Source organism: Anopheles bellator, chromosome 2, assembly GCF_943735745.2.
Source record: "Anopheles bellator chromosome 2, idAnoBellAS_SP24_06.2, whole genome shotgun sequence".
In the NCBI taxonomy this organism is placed as follows: domain Eukaryota; kingdom Metazoa; phylum Arthropoda; class Insecta; order Diptera; family Culicidae; genus Anopheles; species Anopheles bellator.
Genome location: NC_071286.1, coordinates 8,173,170 through 8,188,712, shown reverse-complemented (window position 1 = coordinate 8,188,712; position 15,543 = coordinate 8,173,170). Strand labels below are relative to the sequence as shown.

At 55.5% G+C, this 15,543-nt stretch overlaps 4 protein-coding genes across 4 annotated transcripts in view; 2 read left to right on the top strand and 2 right to left on the bottom strand.

Annotated features, from left to right (window-relative positions):
• The first annotated feature begins 258 nt into the window (after window positions 1-258).
• LOC131212464 (conserved oligomeric Golgi complex subunit 2) lies at window positions 259-2,563 on the top strand. Its single transcript, XM_058206335.1, has 3 exons — window positions 259-389; window positions 460-2,183; window positions 2,251-2,563. Exons 1-3 carry the CDS (start codon window positions 291-293, stop codon window positions 2,561-2,563), a joined length of 2,136 nt encoding a protein of 711 aa, XP_058062318.1. The 5' UTR covers window positions 259-290.
• An 85-nt stretch (window positions 2,564-2,648) lies between these two features.
• LOC131210685 (dnaJ homolog subfamily C member 17) lies at window positions 2,649-3,705 on the bottom strand. The gene is made up of 2 exons (XM_058203966.1): window positions 3,575-3,705; window positions 2,649-3,500 (listed from the first exon to the last, which is right to left on the bottom strand). The coding sequence occupies exons 1-2, from the start codon at window positions 3,650-3,652 to the stop codon at window positions 2,649-2,651; spliced, it is 930 nt and encodes a 309-aa protein (XP_058059949.1). The 5' UTR covers window positions 3,653-3,705.
• A 396-nt stretch (window positions 3,706-4,101) lies between these two features.
• Window positions 4,102-4,974, top strand: LOC131210684 (proteasome assembly chaperone 2). Its single transcript, XM_058203965.1, has one exon. The coding sequence runs from the start codon at window positions 4,165-4,167 to the stop codon at window positions 4,903-4,905; it is 741 nt and encodes a 246-aa protein (XP_058059948.1). The 5' UTR covers window positions 4,102-4,164; the 3' UTR covers window positions 4,906-4,974.
• Window positions 4,975-7,686: 2,712 nt separating this feature from the next.
• LOC131212357 (protein winged eye) overlaps window positions 7,687-15,543 on the bottom strand; it is a 58,723-nt gene continuing 50,866 nt past the window's right edge. Inside the window, exons 8-14 of the mRNA XM_058206194.1 lie at window positions 14,883-15,121; window positions 11,221-14,817; window positions 10,544-10,766; window positions 8,863-9,734; window positions 8,601-8,789; window positions 8,376-8,537; window positions 7,687-8,307 (exon numbers count right to left, since the gene is read on the bottom strand). Of these exons, the coding sequence (XP_058062177.1) occupies window positions 8,011-8,307; window positions 8,376-8,537; window positions 8,601-8,789; window positions 8,863-9,734; window positions 10,544-10,766; window positions 11,221-14,817; window positions 14,883-15,121 (5,579 nt within the window). The 3' untranslated portion in view covers window positions 7,687-8,010. The remainder of the gene's footprint in view (window positions 8,308-8,375; window positions 8,538-8,600; window positions 8,790-8,862; window positions 9,735-10,543; window positions 10,767-11,220; window positions 14,818-14,882; window positions 15,122-15,543) is intronic.

Genomic DNA, 15,543 nt, shown 5'->3' with positions numbered 1-15,543 from the left:
TCGCTAAATTCGCTAAATTCGCTAAATTCGCTAAATTCGCTAAATTCGCTAAATTCGCTAAATTCAAAAATCTCCATCCGTAGCTGGTGCTGAGCACATACGTGAGTGCCAAACAGTGAGCACCCTTTCGATCGCGGGAACTGTCATCGCGTTTTGTTTTCGTTCCCCACCCCGACTGATGATGTGTCAGAACGTAATCGAGGAAATAATGGTGTTAAATGGTTAAAAAATTATTTTCACACTTTGCGATACTTTCCGGTGGTTGAATAGAGTACTTCTTGGACGTCACGATGGAAGAAAAGGTAGCACCGGCGACGGGTGGCGGGGAGCTGTTCAGCTTGCCGGCAGGGCCTGCTACGTTGTGCTTCGATAAGAACGAGTTTATGAAGGTAAAGAGCCTGCGTTTCGCCGTAACAGTAATGGTCGATACTAAACCGGAGTTTCGCTTCGTTTGCACAGAAAACCTTTTCCGTCGACGAGTTCCTGCACGAGAACCGAAATGCCGGCAGCCTGGAGATTATCCGGGACGACCTCGGTCTCTACCTGAAGGTGCTCCGTTCGGCGATGATTGAGCTGATCAATCAGGATTATGCCGATTTCGTCGATCTCTCTGCCAACCTGATCGGGCTCGATCAGCAGATCGAAGCGATCGGAGGGCCGCTGGAAAAGCTGCTAGCCGAGATCGCCCAAGTAAAGGCGGCTCTCGAGGGCAGCATGCACGAAATCGCCAACTGTCTCGAGCAAAAGAAAGCACTACGGGCGCACAAAAAATCTCTCCAGAGTCTGGCCCGTGTTCAGGCGTCGCTGGTGAAGCTTGAAAATATGTTGCGAGCTCGGGAACGGCGCGATGCCATCAATGCCACGCTCCTCGAACGGGCCGCCCTCGAGTCAATTCAATTGCAGTTTAATATAGAGTTTTGCAAAACTTTTCTCGACACCCGGCAACAACAGTTGGCGCAGGAACTGTGGAACGAGCTGCTGGGTCGGTTGCAGGAGTATTTCCTACGTGCGCTGGATGCACCCGACGCGAAAGAGCTGGAACGCTGCCTGCGCATTTACTGCACCCTCGACGAGTGCCGTACGGCGGAGGAAGTGTTTCGACGTGACATTGTGGCACCGTTCATGAACCGGGTCATCTCGGAAGCGAGTTTACAAAACTCCCCGCAGGGCCTCACGGGGATCTACAATCAAATACTGGACTTTGTGTCGATGCGCATGAAGCAACTCTGCCAGCTGACGAAACGGAACGGAAAGGTCAAGGGCTACAGCTTCGTGGTGAACAGCTTTTGGGCCGAAGTGGAGCGACGGATGGAGACGAACATGTCCTCGATCTTCGCGCCGGGCAATCCGGACGCATTCTATCAGAAGTACAAGTGTACGCTTGAGTTCCTCGAACGCATCGAGCAGATTCTGGACGATCCGGAAGATGTGGCCGTGTTCAAAGCGCACGCCCAGTATCGTAGCTTCCAGGTGCGCTGGAACCTTCCGGTCTACTTTCAGATACGCTTCCAAGAGATCGGTTCGGCGCTCGAGGCGATCTGCAGCGAACCGGCCGATCGTCAGCTGGCCGGAAGCATATCGGCATCACAGTTCAACGTGGCCCAGTTCTCCTCTGCCCTGACGGCCATTTCACGCTGCTGGCAGGAAGGCATTTATCTGCCGCAGCTGTTCCACCGGTTCCTTAAGCTTACGCTGCAGATTCTTGCCCGGCTAACGGTTTGGTGTGTCGGAGCAATTGGACCGACAACGGATGAAGCCGCCGGAGAGCAGCAATCGGCACGGATACGCTTTCTCGTCGCGCTCTATTCCGATCTGGGCAACATTGTGCTGAAGATTCCTTCGATTGTAAACCTCGCGGGGGACAAATGTCCCGCGGGGCTGTCGAGGGCCGAACTGGAGACGGTAATTGGCGAGTCGGGAGATGTTTTCCGCTCCAAACAAACTCTAGTTCAGCGGTCCATCGTCGAGGAGCTGATTGGTGGTAGTTTGGTGCAACTAAGACAGGTCAGTGACATTCCGAGGCTGTACCGAAAAACGAACCGTGAGCTGCCCAGTCGCTGCTGTCCGTACGTCGAGCAGGTGCTCGCCCCTACCGACACATTCCGGCGAAACTACTCCACAATGATCGGCCCGGAAGCGATGCGGGAGTTTTTGTGTGGCGTTTACAGTCACGTCAGCGTGCAGTGAGTATGCCACGGTCGGTTGTCCGGCAGCAACCCGTAATCAGTTTTCTCTCCTTCATCAACTCAGATACTACCGAGTGATCGACGAAGTGCTCACTTCCGTGCAGAAAACGGAAGAATCGCTGCGTCGGTTGAAGAACCTGCGCGATCGGAGCACAACCGCAAGTGGCGGGCAAGTGGCCACCGGTGATCGAACGTCTGTCGCCTCGGATGATGACAAAATCCGGCTCCAGTTGCACGTGGACGTGATGCATTTTGCGCGATACATCAACGAGGACCCAGCCATCGCCCAGGAGCAAGTGAGCAAGTTGCCGGACCTGATTCAACTCGTCGAAGACGCGATAAAGGGTCGATCGGGATTGGGCGCACAGTCAAATTAATAGGACACACACTTTTATCGGATATTTGCGAAACAATGTTAACAATAAATTATTAAAACAGGAAACGTGAGGTTCACAAAACATTTTATTTCGCCTCTTCACCATCTTCAGCGTCCTCCTTCATCATCTGCTCGATCAGCCGCTTCCGCTGTTCGGCCTGTCGCAGCTGGTGCAACACTAGGCTTTCGTAGTCGCGATCGGTGATGGTTCCTCCGCCGCCAGATCGGCTTCCAGCCTTCGACTTCGTCGCAGCCGGGGCCTCTCCGATCCACTCCAACGTGCACGGATTATCCAGCCGACCTTGCTCGTACTTTACGGCCATTTCTGCCGCATCCTTGCTCTTGAACTCGACCAACGCACTGCCGGTCTTGCGTGGACTCATTACGAGCGCATTGAGGTCACCGTATTTTGTGAGAAACTTGCGCAGGATATCCTCCGTGTAGCCACCGTTGGCAGGATCGTTTTTGTCCGCTTTCCACCGTATCTTCACCCGATGCTGTGATGGATCCCAGGTCGGGGCCGCGGCCGTTTGTATGAGACGCAGTTCCTCCTGTAGCTGCTTGCGCATCAGTTCCTGCTCCTCCTGAATCAGTTTCGATCCCTCCTTGCGCAACCGGTCAAACTCTTCCTGGAACAGCTCCTCGGGCGTTTTGCTGCTGGCCTTTTTGTAGCCCCCGGTCGTGCCCGCTTCCCGTGCCAGCCTTTCCCGCTCCTCTAAGTCTGCTTTTAGTTTCTGGCGCTTGCTGTCCAACTGCTTCGTACGCAGTTTGGCCGCCTTCTTCGCATTCAGCACCTTATCGTACGCGGCACGAGCGGATACGTCGATCAAGATTTCGAGGGCTTTCGACAGCTCCTGAAACAGCTCGGCCGCCTTCGGGTTGTCGGGGTTTTTGTCCGGATGGCATTGTAGGGCTTTTTTGCGGTACGCTTTGCGGATCTGTGGCGGAAGAGAACGGGTTGAATACGAAAGAACTGGAAACCGATGGGGATTACTTGCACATCGCTAAATACCTCTTGTTCGGTTGCCGATATTTCCACCTCGAACAGACCGTAAAGGTCTGTGTCGCTAAACTTTTTCACATCCACCATAGCGCTTGGTTTCCCTTTGCGCTCCCAGATAATCGTTCTAAACAGAGCCGGGAATCAAAGTAAACAATGCAACCGATTTGACAGCTTGATGCAATTGCAATTGTGGTGCATCCTCACGTTACACCGTTACTGTACCGTGTTTTCGAGAAACATAAGAGACGGTCCGATAACACTTGCCTCAAGAGACTTATTCTTTCCCAAGGGACGCTCAATACTTATTATTGCATTAAAAGAAACATGGTTTAATGCCTTTAAATATTTTGTGGAGACTTTGAGCATAAAATTCGATGGAAAACTGCACGGTTTCAGCAGCGTTACGCGGTTTGGTGCATACGAGCCTGCGCGCTCACCATCGAAACGTCAAACGGATGTAAACAAAATCTTGTCAACTCATCGTTCCTTTCAAATTTGCCGGCTGCTGCTATCTTTGAATATTCCACCCCGTTAGATCTGCCTTTTGGCTGCTTTTCGCACTTTGTGTCCTTCGTCCAGCAGCATTGAGGCATCAGAAAATGTTCTCGTTCAAGCGCGACATCGATTTTACCGGCTACAGCTTCATCATACCCTCCGTTAGTGTCGGGAATGTTCCGCAGCTAGCAGTGGACTTGATCGTTGAAACGCTTCAACTAGAACCAATCGGCCAACTGTGGCATCCGGCGCTGATACCCATCGTTGCGGCGGCCGCTTTCGACCATGAACCCACCGGTTCCGTAACCACCGCTGCCGAGCTATACGTTTCCGAATCGAAGCGCTTCTTGGTGTTGCAGCTGCGTGCACCGCTTGTCGGTTCCTCCCTTCAACGGACATTCCTTGAACAGTGCGCCGATTTCGTGCGTGATCGCCACTTTGCCCAAGTATACCTTCTGTGTAGCTGTTTTTCGCACGAAAAGTCCAACATCCGCACGGCACCGTTCAGCTACGTCTCGAACGAAGCGTACGATCGCACCGCGAATGCTTCCCGGCTGACGACGGATGAACGGTGGACAAAACATGCACCCGGTGGCGCCATACACGGCGGAGGGTTCGGAGCAAAGCTGCTGGAGTTACTGACCAACCGCGGTGTGGCCGCGGTGCTGCTGTTCATGTACGTCTCGGAAGGCGACAACACGACCGAGGGGCTTATGCTGGCACGAATGCTGAACGCCGTTAGTGGCGACACCTTGCTTCCGGCTGGGCAGGACGAAGCCAACTTCCGGTGGCCCAAATCGTGGCAGCATCTCTTCGGCAGCTCACATCCCAGATCATTGTACTGAGCGTGATCGTGCTGGGAATGGGAAAGGAGCATTTTTGTCTGATGTAATAAAATTGCATTGTTTCATAATCTTAAAATGGTTTGATCAATAAATTACGATGGGATTTATGCTGCGGATTGTAAATGATTCTACTTTGAAATTGAACTCCTCAAACTTTTGCTGGACGATCTTTCGTTGCAGATGTACTTTTCGTGTGAGACGTACTGTAGCAAACGGTAGGTTTGCTCTTTCACGCTCCCACGATCAGGCGATCTTCCCAACTCGCTCTAGAACGACACAGTCGATCCTCTGCTCGAAAACCGTCCCGTTCGAAAGTTGGACCATTTTCCAGCCAAATACCAATAAAACGCAATGAATTTCGTTTTAAAGGAAAACGAGTTTAGAATTTAAAAAATTAAAACAAATGTAGGCTGCAATTCGTCTTCAACGTTGCCATTTTATGCCATTTTATCTCAGCAGTTTTGCAGGGGTTCGACTGTATCACGTTCTCCCGCTTATAGCGTTGGCTCTTTCGCTCGCCAGCGATCGGTCGATGATCGTAGACTCGGTGCTCTTCTCTCATAGAGATGGTGGCGTGAGAAGGACAGCTAGCAGCGTAGCTGTTTTCTCTTTCCCTCGTACACCGGTCGAGAACTAGCTGCGGGGGCTCCTGCTCGCCTGGTACGCTGGTCGGCTTGAGACCGCAAATGGTCGGAAGCGAAAAACCGTTTTCGAAATCGAGAAACCCGAATTTCGCCGGAGCGGATTAGGCGCACAGCGCTTTCAGGGGGACGATCCTGACCCGATCGCGGAGGATTGCGTGTTCGGTGCTGTATTGTTTCCTTATTTATTTGTTCACCGCGGTGGATGGTCGTCTACAAACGGTTTCTGTTCGATCCCCAAATTTCTTTCGAACGTTCGCGAACACAGCGAAGCTCCGTTTTCTTTCGGTGCACAGCTTTCGGATACAGCAAAGAAAACCTCGAGACGCAATTGTTTCAGTTTCATTGAAAATAGAAAAATCTTATTGCAGTTTGTTTCCTGGCGAAGTAGTATAGTAGTTACACATTTGATCAATCGCGAATCGCTTAACATTTCCGATTGAGACGCTTTCACATCCTCTCCACGTCCGGGTGACGAATACGCGCGTCCTTCTTCTGCTTAGCCGTTTCAGAAGGCCGTTAAGGATTGTGTTACAAAACGATTGTTTGACGATCTAATTGACGAGCACCGATGCACGATCTCGCTTCGCCTCCGCTCGCTGTAAATCGTACAGGAAATCATTTGCAAACCGCGACGCAGTAATGTATTTACAGAGACAAACCGGCAAAGAAACGGTTCCTGCCGATCGCCGGAACCGAATCTTTTTGGGCGTAACTATTTACAAATTTACAAGGTAATGTACACAACGAAAGTGAAGCGAAAAAAGCAATCGCAAACTAACCGCCAGACGTTCCGCTTCTCTCGCGCTCTTTCGCCCCCCTATTGTGCGGCGCCATATTGTGTAAGTGAAGTGTTCAAAAAACGGGTTGCGATCGATCGCTGTGTTGTGAGAGTAGGAACCGATTGTGGTTTGTAGGTCCTGTGTTGTTGCTTAAGTTTACGTATCAGAGTTTTGTGGTTTATTTTTCGGCGCTGTTTTCTACGAGAGAGAGACTTAAGACTGTTGTGTGGTTGAGCTATTGAAAGGACACAAAAGAGTTTTTTACGGTTTTCGGAAGTCCGCGCACTGTCCGTCGTGTTGTGGCCCGCGGTTCGGTCCCCCTTGAAATCTCGTTACAAACATGAAAACTCAACACATCCTCGGGTTGCCAAAATTGCTCCAAAACACGAAATAAATGTGCGCGCGCGTGTTAATTCTATTAATTTGTTTCGATTCGTTCGCCCACCGTTCGGTTGATATATTCCGCGCGGCTTTAATTTGAATTATTGCACTTTCAGTTAAGCAACAGCCATGGTTCCACACCCCGAACCCTACGCGCTCCCGCCGATTCCACACTGTATAAGTTTTGCTTCTCCGTTTCCTAAAGGTAGGTGGTGGTATAAATTTTGTTCGCTTCGCAGTTTAATTTTGAGTATAGTTTTCGCGCCACGCGTGGTGCGTGCGTTTCCGTTTTGTTAAAAATCTGTATATCCGAGGTAATGATAATTTCTCCAAAAAGCTCTTCAAATATACTTTCTCAGTTTTCGATCGCAACAGTGGATTCGTGGTGCCGTGCCGTGGACCGGACCAAGCACTAAGCACTACGCGGACAGGAGGGAACACACTCGGTTCATTCAGACGTACCCTCAGGGGTTCTGCGGGTCCACAACCAACTACGGATAAAGGTTGCCTCACTGTATAAATATCAAATCGTTTAGAAAAATATAATTTTCTCTTTTTCTCTTGTTTCATTTGTTTGCTCTTTTGGTTTGCTGATTTCTTGGTTGTCTCTCTGTTGTCGATTAATTTTTGTTTCGCACGCTCTCTCTCTCCCTCTGTGTCCCCTTTCACTGTTAAGCGATTACGATTCTTACGATTTGCAAAAAGTTCATTTCGTATATAGTGACGTGTTCAGTCGGGGCCTTAATTCTCCGGGGTTTGCGTGATAAATAGACACTCAGTACCAATGGTTGATATAAGAATTGCGCGCCTCGTTACGCTGGGATCTGGGGTCACTTACACTACACGGTGCCCTTAGGGGGCCCCTGCTCTGCTTCCCAATCATCGGAAGGTGGTTTCAGTAACTGGGTTTTCTCGTTTGCTGCCGCCGTTTTATGTACAGGTTTATCCGAGGAATCCTCGTGACTCTAGGGGGGGTCATTAAAGTAAGGGTGTTCCTTAACCTACGCGATTATGATTAGTATCAGCTCTGTACAGTCGTCGGCTGTCTCTGAAGCCCCCCCCCCCACGGGGGGATTTAGCCTCTTATACTCCTATGTGCGCCGCCTAAACCTAGAGCTCACTTAAACGCGTATGGCCACTTTTGTAAAGCGACCGCCTAAGACTGATTTGTAACGCGCCCTTGCGTTCTGATATCCGAGGCTCTTGTAGAGCGCGAGACACAACAAACTGTCTCCGAAGTTGGGGGGTACAAAACACAGACACAAACACATTGCTTTTGCAATTGCTTTCGAATATGCTGCCTAAGTGGACGGGCCGTGACCCTTGCCCTTGACGCCACCACCGGACGTGCTGCTGCTGGTGACCCACCGCTCGTTCGCCGGAAGGATCTCGATTTCCGGCTGCATCTTGATTGTCATCACCGTCGGGTCGTAGTAGCCGGCCAGATAGTACGTGTCGTTGTTGTCGTAGATCGCCGTGTACTGCTTCGGGTCCGCGCCGAACTTGCCGGTGTACTCGCGCAACGCCAGCACCTCGCACTTGTGCGATATCGTCTGCACATCGTTCTCGTCCTCGTGCGGCGACTGAAACAGGGCACCCTGGAGAAGAAACGGAAGCGGAGTTAGAGAAGGAGCCCCAGGCTGGTCAGAGCTGACCGGGGACTTACCGGGTACTTGAGATTGGGACAGTCCTGGGTCTCTTCCGGATGGTAGAACCACTTGACGCGCACCACCATGTTGTTGGTGGACGTTTCCCACATCGACTCGATGTGCCCGATGTAGGGCCGATCGGGGCGACCGGTCGACAGGAACACGGCCGAATCGCCAACCTGCAAACCAAAATTAAACGTTACAACTCCGCCGCCACCTCACCGTGACCGTTTCAGGCTTACCGAAATCGTCTCCTTGCCGCGCTGGATCGATTTGTAGAACTGCTTCTTTACGCGGCCGGTCGACCGGCGGTACCCTTTGCCACACCAGGCCCACAGCTGCCGGGCCGGCAGGAAGGCCGCAATCTTGCTGCCGTTCTGCTCCGTCGACGGTTTGCGATCCGCTCCGGGCGCCGACTTCTTCTGCGGTTGCTACAAACGAGAACCGGCTGTCAGTCATCGGATTTGGGTTTGGCCCCGGAGGGGGAACGTCGTGATCACTTACGTAGTACGAGCCAGAACTCTCGGTGACGGACGAGCTGACTTCCTCCTCCGTCATGGTGTCCTCCTTGTCGGCCGCGCCGCCAGCGCTCGCGGTTGGGAACACGATCGGACTGCTGCCGGCCAGTGATGAAACACCCCGTTGCTGTTGTCGCGGGACTGCACCGTACCGGCCACCGGTGGCCGTTTGCGATGCGCTATCACCCTGCGAGATGTCGTCATCCATCGAGCCCGCCCCAGGGCCATCCGGTGATGAAGGAAGCCCACCAGCATGATGATGATGCCCGGGGCTGACCATCATGTCCGCGTCGCGGTGATGCTTCTTGTGCTTCCTTCGCTTCTTGTGCTTCCGGTGCTTGCACAGCTCGTCGTAGCACTTCGACGATTTGGACTTTTTGTGCTTGTGCGCCACGCCGCCGGAAGAAGCTGGACCGCCGCCAGCAGCGGCGGCGGCAGCCAGCAGTTCGGCGTTCGTCGCCGCCAGCCGGCGCAGTTTGTCCTTACGGATCTTCTTCAACCGCCGGCGCTCCTCCCGGTACGCTTCGTCGTGCAGCCGCTTCTCGGCCCGTTCCGTCGCCAGGGCGAAGCTGTTGATCGATGAGCCACCACCGACGCCGGCACCGGACGATACCAGCGAGGACATCATCGGTGTAACCGTGGCCGTTAGCAGTGGCGTCGTCGTGGTGGTGGTGGCTGCGGTTGATGCCGCCACCGTCGTCGGTGGTGGTGGTGGTGGTGGTGGAGCTGGCAGTGTGCTGGACACCGAGCCGAGGACACTGACCGGACCGAGCGTCCCGAGCTGGGTGGCGGCCGGGTCCGGGTGACTTGGCTGGCGCTTGCGCTTGCCTAGCGATAGAAGAGGATTGGGATCGTATTCTGGAGTTTCCGGTTGCCGTTCAGAGACCCACGCACACAGACACGCACGCACACACACACACGCCGGGTGTCCGGGACGGGGCCGCGCGGGCGCAGGGTTCGGGTAGGTGGTGGTGGTGGTGGTGGTAGAGGAAGTCACGCCGAGATGGCGCGCCGATTTAGTAGTTGGTGTTGGTAGTAATGGTGGTGGTGGTGGTTGAAACGCAAAATCCGAGAAAAAGAAAAGAAAAAAGAAAGAAAAACCAACGTAAAAACAACGGACAACACACACACACACATCGAGACCGCTGCGGAGGTGGTGACGGCGGCGGGCGGAAAGCATAAAACTGGGCTTCACTCCGGACCGACGTGGCGGGCTGGGTTGGAGAAGGAAGGAGGATAGCGGCAGGCAGGCAGGCAGGCAGGGAGGCAGGCGGAACGGGGTTAATGGGGGGAAGCGAGAGAAAGAGAAAAAGAGAGAAGAGAGAGAGAGAGAGACATAGAGTGATAACGAGAGAGCTTGAGGTTGGTTGTGCGTTTTGAGAGAGGGCGAGCGAACGGAACCACGGACCGGAAGTTAGGTCCAAGCGGATCGGCGAAAAGAAAAAAACAAAGCACGGCAATGACACACCCGCGCTCGTCTGCGTCCGGAGAGCCACGGGGACACTCCGTTGGGGATACGGGGTGGGGTTGGGGGGTTGGGTGGAATTAAATGTGGGGTGCTTAGCGCGTGGGGAATCGGGAACAGCGGGAGGCGGAGGTGCGGCGGGGCGGTCACTCGGAGCTCGGAGGACGGTGGCGGCGACGGCGACCGGACACAGTGCACTTACCGACGATCGGGTAGTCGCTCATCAGGAAGCGAATGTCCTCGAGGACGATCTTGCCACTGTCGCCGTCGTCGAACTCGACGTTCACGAACCGCTGCTCCGGATCAGGAGACGCCGGTTCGGCGGCCACGCCCGGGTACAGGCAGCGGTACTGCTGGCTCCAGTACGCGCACAGCCGGGTGCCGGGGATGATGTCGTCCACGGACTTGGGGGCCACCTCCAGGATCTACAACAAAAGACACAGGGTTAGCTTGTCCAACTTAGAATCGGGAAAAGTTGTATGTCTTCTAGCAGTGCCTCTGGTGGTTGGATTTCAAATGTTTTGATAGTTATGTCTTTACTAAACATTCGACTTTCAGTAGATGGAGATGTCCCCTCCAAGTTCAAATTTGTATTCGCCGATAAACACGACACGGAAACTAATGATCTGGCAAGGAATTCTATCCTCCATTAAGCCACACAAAGGTCCAGTTAAGTATTGGTGCCGAAGAGATGACGAAAAATTGGAACGAAGTAGCCGCTGAGGCGAACCAGAAGATTGTGCAGAAAATGATGGCGCACATTCCAAAGAAAGTTCGCGCGAAAAAACCTTCATTTTGACACCTTGACATGTATCTTCAAAGTCAAACCAACCCCAAGCTAATTCGGCTTTCGTCGAAGCGGGAGTCGTGGCCACTTACCGCATCGCGGAGCACCTCCTCGCGGGACATAATGTGGGGCCGATTGCCCCGTTCGCCGTCGAGCGTGACGGCGTAGATATCCGGTGGCTGGACCGCGCTCAGACACCCGGCATAGAACAGGCCGCCCATGGCCGTGAGAACGCGGGTTTTATCCTTGCCGAGGTGCGCACTCGTCAGCAGACAGCGCTGGTCGATGCGCTTCTTCTCCGAGCTACGCCGTTTGCGCTCCTTGCTGCCCCGGGATGACTTCTTGTGCTTCACCACCACCGTGGCGTGCCCGTTGGCCGGTTGGCCGGCCACTCCACCGCCGTTTGTCGGATGATGGTGGTGCTGAAGCTGTGACTTCATGAGCGGCGTCACGACGGCCGCCTTCACCGGCGACAGCTTTAAGCCCGCGGCCAATGGCGAGCCTACGCCCGGTTTGACCTTGTCGAAGATCGACGGCTTGCCACCGAAGATGCTGAAGGCCGCCTCGGACGGTTTGCTGTTCTCGTCCTCGAACGCAAACACTCCGCCGGACGGCGACTTGATCTTCACCAGCTGCGGCTTCACCAGCGAGCTGTCCGACAGGTTGCTGGCGTCGTCGCTGGCCGCGCTGCTCTCTTGGAACTTGGACGAGTGGATCGGGGACTTTTTGAACTTGGACTCGCTGATCGGATGGCCCAGGAGCAACGGGCCCGCGCCAGGTTGATGTTTGGGCACGGCGAGCGCATTCACCGCCGACGATTGGTGCAGCGCGTGGCTCCAGTGGTTGTGGTGCTGCTGCTGCTGCAGCTTTGGGTCCGCCTTTGGAACGCCAGCCAGCTGGGACGCATCCTTCCCACCACCGACCGTGTTCTTCGAGGCGAGGATGTACCCGACCAGGCTCTGTTTCGGTTTCTTCGCCACGATCGTCTCGGTGAGCGTCAGTTCGTCGTGCTTCCTCGGGATACCTCCCTTGCGCTTCGAGTAGGTTAACGTCGAGCAGCAGCCATCGTCGTCCGGATCCCGCTTGCCGCTCGAGTCTGTGTCCGAGCTGAGCTTCGGAAGCTCCACGAAAGTCGTCGAGTTTGACGACGACGAGAAGCTGGGCGACAGAGCCGGAATGGTGCTAAACTTGGGCCCTCCCAGGACCTGAGAGTTGCCGACGACGCCGCCGCCGCCGAGGGTGCCGGAACCGAACGCACTGAGCATGCCGCCGCCACCGACGGCCGTCGGGCCGACCACCGGGCCGATGACACTGCCCAGCATTCCACCGGCTGCCGCGACCGCACCGAAGCCTCCGCCTCCGAAGTAGCTCTTACTCAGCTCCGGTATCCTCACCATGCTGCCCGGTGACCCCGTCGCTGCCATCGGTTTCACCTTGGCCACCGCCGCCGTACTCATCTGCTCCAGCTCCCGCTTCTTCTCCTCGCACTGGCGCGTGATCCGCTCCAGGCGCTCCTTCATGTCCGACTCGATCACACTGAACAGCTCGTTCGCCGTCGGCCACTGTGCCGTCCGGCAACAGCGATGATCCTTCTCGTGGCCATCCTTACAGCCACACCGGCCACCGGCCCCACCGACGCTGCCGCCAGCACCCGCTAGCTTCGCTTTCACGCGCGACAAGCTTTCCTTGATCTCGGCACCGAATTCGCTACCGTCCCGGTGCTGCTGTCCACCTTCCGCCACCGCGCCGTGCTTGCGGCGCTTCTCCGCGCGCCGCTGTTCCTTCTCCTGCTTGGACTTTTTGCTCGACTTCTTCGACTCTTTGGAATGCTTATGTTTCCGCTTTCGGGATCCGGATCCGGCTTCCACCGTTGCAGCCGCCATCACTGGCAGGGTGCCGCTGCGGGGAGAAGACCCTGCGCTCTCCACGTGCGCTTTGTCGCTGCCCGATGACAAATCGGGCTGCGAAGCAGGCGACGACGAGGACGAGGATGGAGCAGTGCTGCTGCTGGCGCTGCTGCTCGAACTGCTACTCGAACTGCTCGAACTCGCCGTGGTGACCGGTGAGTCCTTCTTGAACATTCCCTCCTCCTGGAACCGCTGCTCGGCCAGCGCGCACAGCAGGTTGAGGCCACCCATCGGTTCGTCAGCACGTAGGAACGCTTCCGGAACGGACGTCGGTGGCAGCGGAGCGAAGGCAGCGGGCGTTGATGGTGGTTGGTCCGCGACCGGCACCGGCTCACTGGCAGCAGGAATTGGGAGCGTCGATGGCACTAGAGTCGGGACCGTCGGGTGTTGCGGTGAGATCGGTTCCTTCTTGATGAGCGAGGCCTTCTTCTGGAACACCTCGATGCTGTGCGAGAGCAGCTCGAGCCCACTCAGATCGACCGGGTGCTCCTGATGGCCACCGACGGCCGACACTGGCACCAGCGGTGGCGGTGCCGGAACCGGATCGGCCGGAACGGACTCCTTGTCCGGTTGGGTCGGCGAGTAGAGCTCCAGCTTCGTTAGCCGACGGGGGCCGGTCGTCGTCGTCGTCGCGGCCACCGACAGGTTCTCCGGTTCGAGCTGGATCGCTGCCAGTGGCGGAGGATGCTTTTTGGCCAGTTCCAGCTCCATGTCGACCCGATCACAGTTGGAGACCACAGTGCCACCGACGGAAAGGGTCGATGGTTCGTTGGCCGTATCGGTGGTGTGGCTGCTGACGAGGACAGCACCATGATGGCACAGCGGATCACTGGCCAGCGCGTGGAAAGCGGAGGTCAGTGTGGCGGTGTCCGCAGACCCGTCGTGCGGCAGACGCTCCGTCGCTTCCGAGTCCGTGCCGCCGCCGGCCAGCTGCGTGTTATCGTCCTCACTCATGACCGGCGTGTCGGTCTGTATGTTGGCGTCCTGTACCTCCGGCGGTTCGACCACCGCCACTACCTCCGGCTCGGTGCCCATCGTACCGCTCTCCTCGGCGACGATGTGACCGGTGGAATCGGGTGGAGGCGTCAGACAGCTGGCCGCCGTCGGAACGAGCTCCGGCAGGAGCGATTGTGTGCCGATCGGTACCGTCGCTGGATTCAGGGATGGTGTCGAGGAGAGCAGCAACGACGGAGTGGCCGTCGGAAGTGCCGACGGTGGTGGAGTCGGATTGGCCACGGTCGAGCACGCGAGTCCTGCGCCCATCGCCGGAGCGTCGAGCAGCGCCGGATGCGATTTGGTGGTCGGCGTGAAGTGGATCAGATTGCCCGGGTGGAACAGGAGTTGCGAGGCCAGGGCGTCGGTTGGCGTCGTCAGGGCCGCCAGATGGTGGTGGTTGGCCCCCGCCAGCGTCGTCGTCGTCGTCCCCTTGTCCGTCGTGTGGTGATCGCCAGCGGTGAGCGATCCGAACAGCGACGAGGTCAGGTGGGACGTCGAGCAGCTCGGCATCGGTCCGAATCCGACGGCGGCTGCCGCTGCTGCGGCCGCGGCCGCCGCCGCCGCCGTACAGTCCTCGATCTTAATAAATGCATGCGGCGGGTGGATGGGCATCGGTATCACCGGCTGGCTGCACGAGCTGGGAACGAGGGACGACGACGTGGTGGACGAACCACAGCCCGCGCCAGATGTCGACGAGTGTTTCCCCCCGGCCGTCGTCGATCGTTTGCTGCTCAAATCCGACGTCAGCGCCAGATAGCGCGTGCTGTGGTGCGTTTGAGTGTGTTGCTGGAATGGCACAAGGATCAAGGATTTATGCGGAGTCCTGACCGGAGTTAGAGTGCGGGACCTACCTGGTGCAGGGTGGTGCTGGCTGTGGCCAGATAATCCGAGCTAAGGACCTGCAGTGGGGCCAGTGGTGGCGGCTGCAGTTGCTGTTGCTGTTGCGGCTGCTGAGAAAGTTGCGGCAACAGCAGATGGGGCGGTTGGAGGGCCGACGTGGCCGATTGTGGGTACGAGGGCCATACGACCGCTTGTTGGAATGGTTCTATACAAGAAATATAGATTTTATCGAGCAGGTTTGGCGGATTGGCTGGAAGGCGTTTGTGTAGAGGAGGAGGCGTGTGGCATTTATTCGTTAATTCGGTTACCATGGAAACAACGGCGAAAAGAAAGAGAAGAAAGAAAAAAGAAAACAAAGGATGGGAAAAGAAAGAAAGAAAAACGAGAAAAAAATACAATACATATGTAAGTACAAGCGCGGTATACGAAGCGATAATTAAACAAATTTCTAACTCGAAGAAAGCGAAAAGGAACAGTGTGTGTCCGCGAGGGGCCCGCTAATAAAATCCGAAACCCGAAAAAGAACGGAAAGCACCCCAGGAAGAAGCGCCTTAACAGACAATCTTATGAAAGCAACATAAAAAAAAAAAAACACAATCGGAACTAATAGGACACAATAAACGACAAACGATGATGCTTGGCTTGGATGGCTTGGAGGCGGCCATCAACCGG

Coding starts and splice junctions, on each gene's coding strand:
- LOC131210684 (XM_058203965.1), top strand. CDS start 4,165: ATGTTCTCGTTCAAGCGCGACATCGATTTTACCGGCTACAGCTTCATC.
- LOC131212464 (XM_058206335.1), top strand. CDS start 291: ATGGAAGAAAAGGTAGCACCGGCGACGGGTGGCGGGGAGCTGTTCAGC. Junction 390..459: donor ATAAGAACGAGTTTATGAAG/GTAAAGAGCCTG, acceptor TCGTTTGCACAG/AAAACCTTTTCCGTCGACGA. Junction 2,184..2,250: donor TACAGTCACGTCAGCGTGCA/GTGAGTATGCCA, acceptor TCATCAACTCAG/ATACTACCGAGTGATCGACG.
- LOC131210685 (XM_058203966.1), bottom strand. CDS start 3,652: ATGGTGGATGTGAAAAAGTTTAGCGACACAGACCTTTACGGTCTGTTC. Junction 3,501..3,574: donor TATCGGCAACCGAACAAGAG/GTATTTAGCGAT, acceptor CTTCCGCCACAG/ATCCGCAAAGCGTACCGCAA.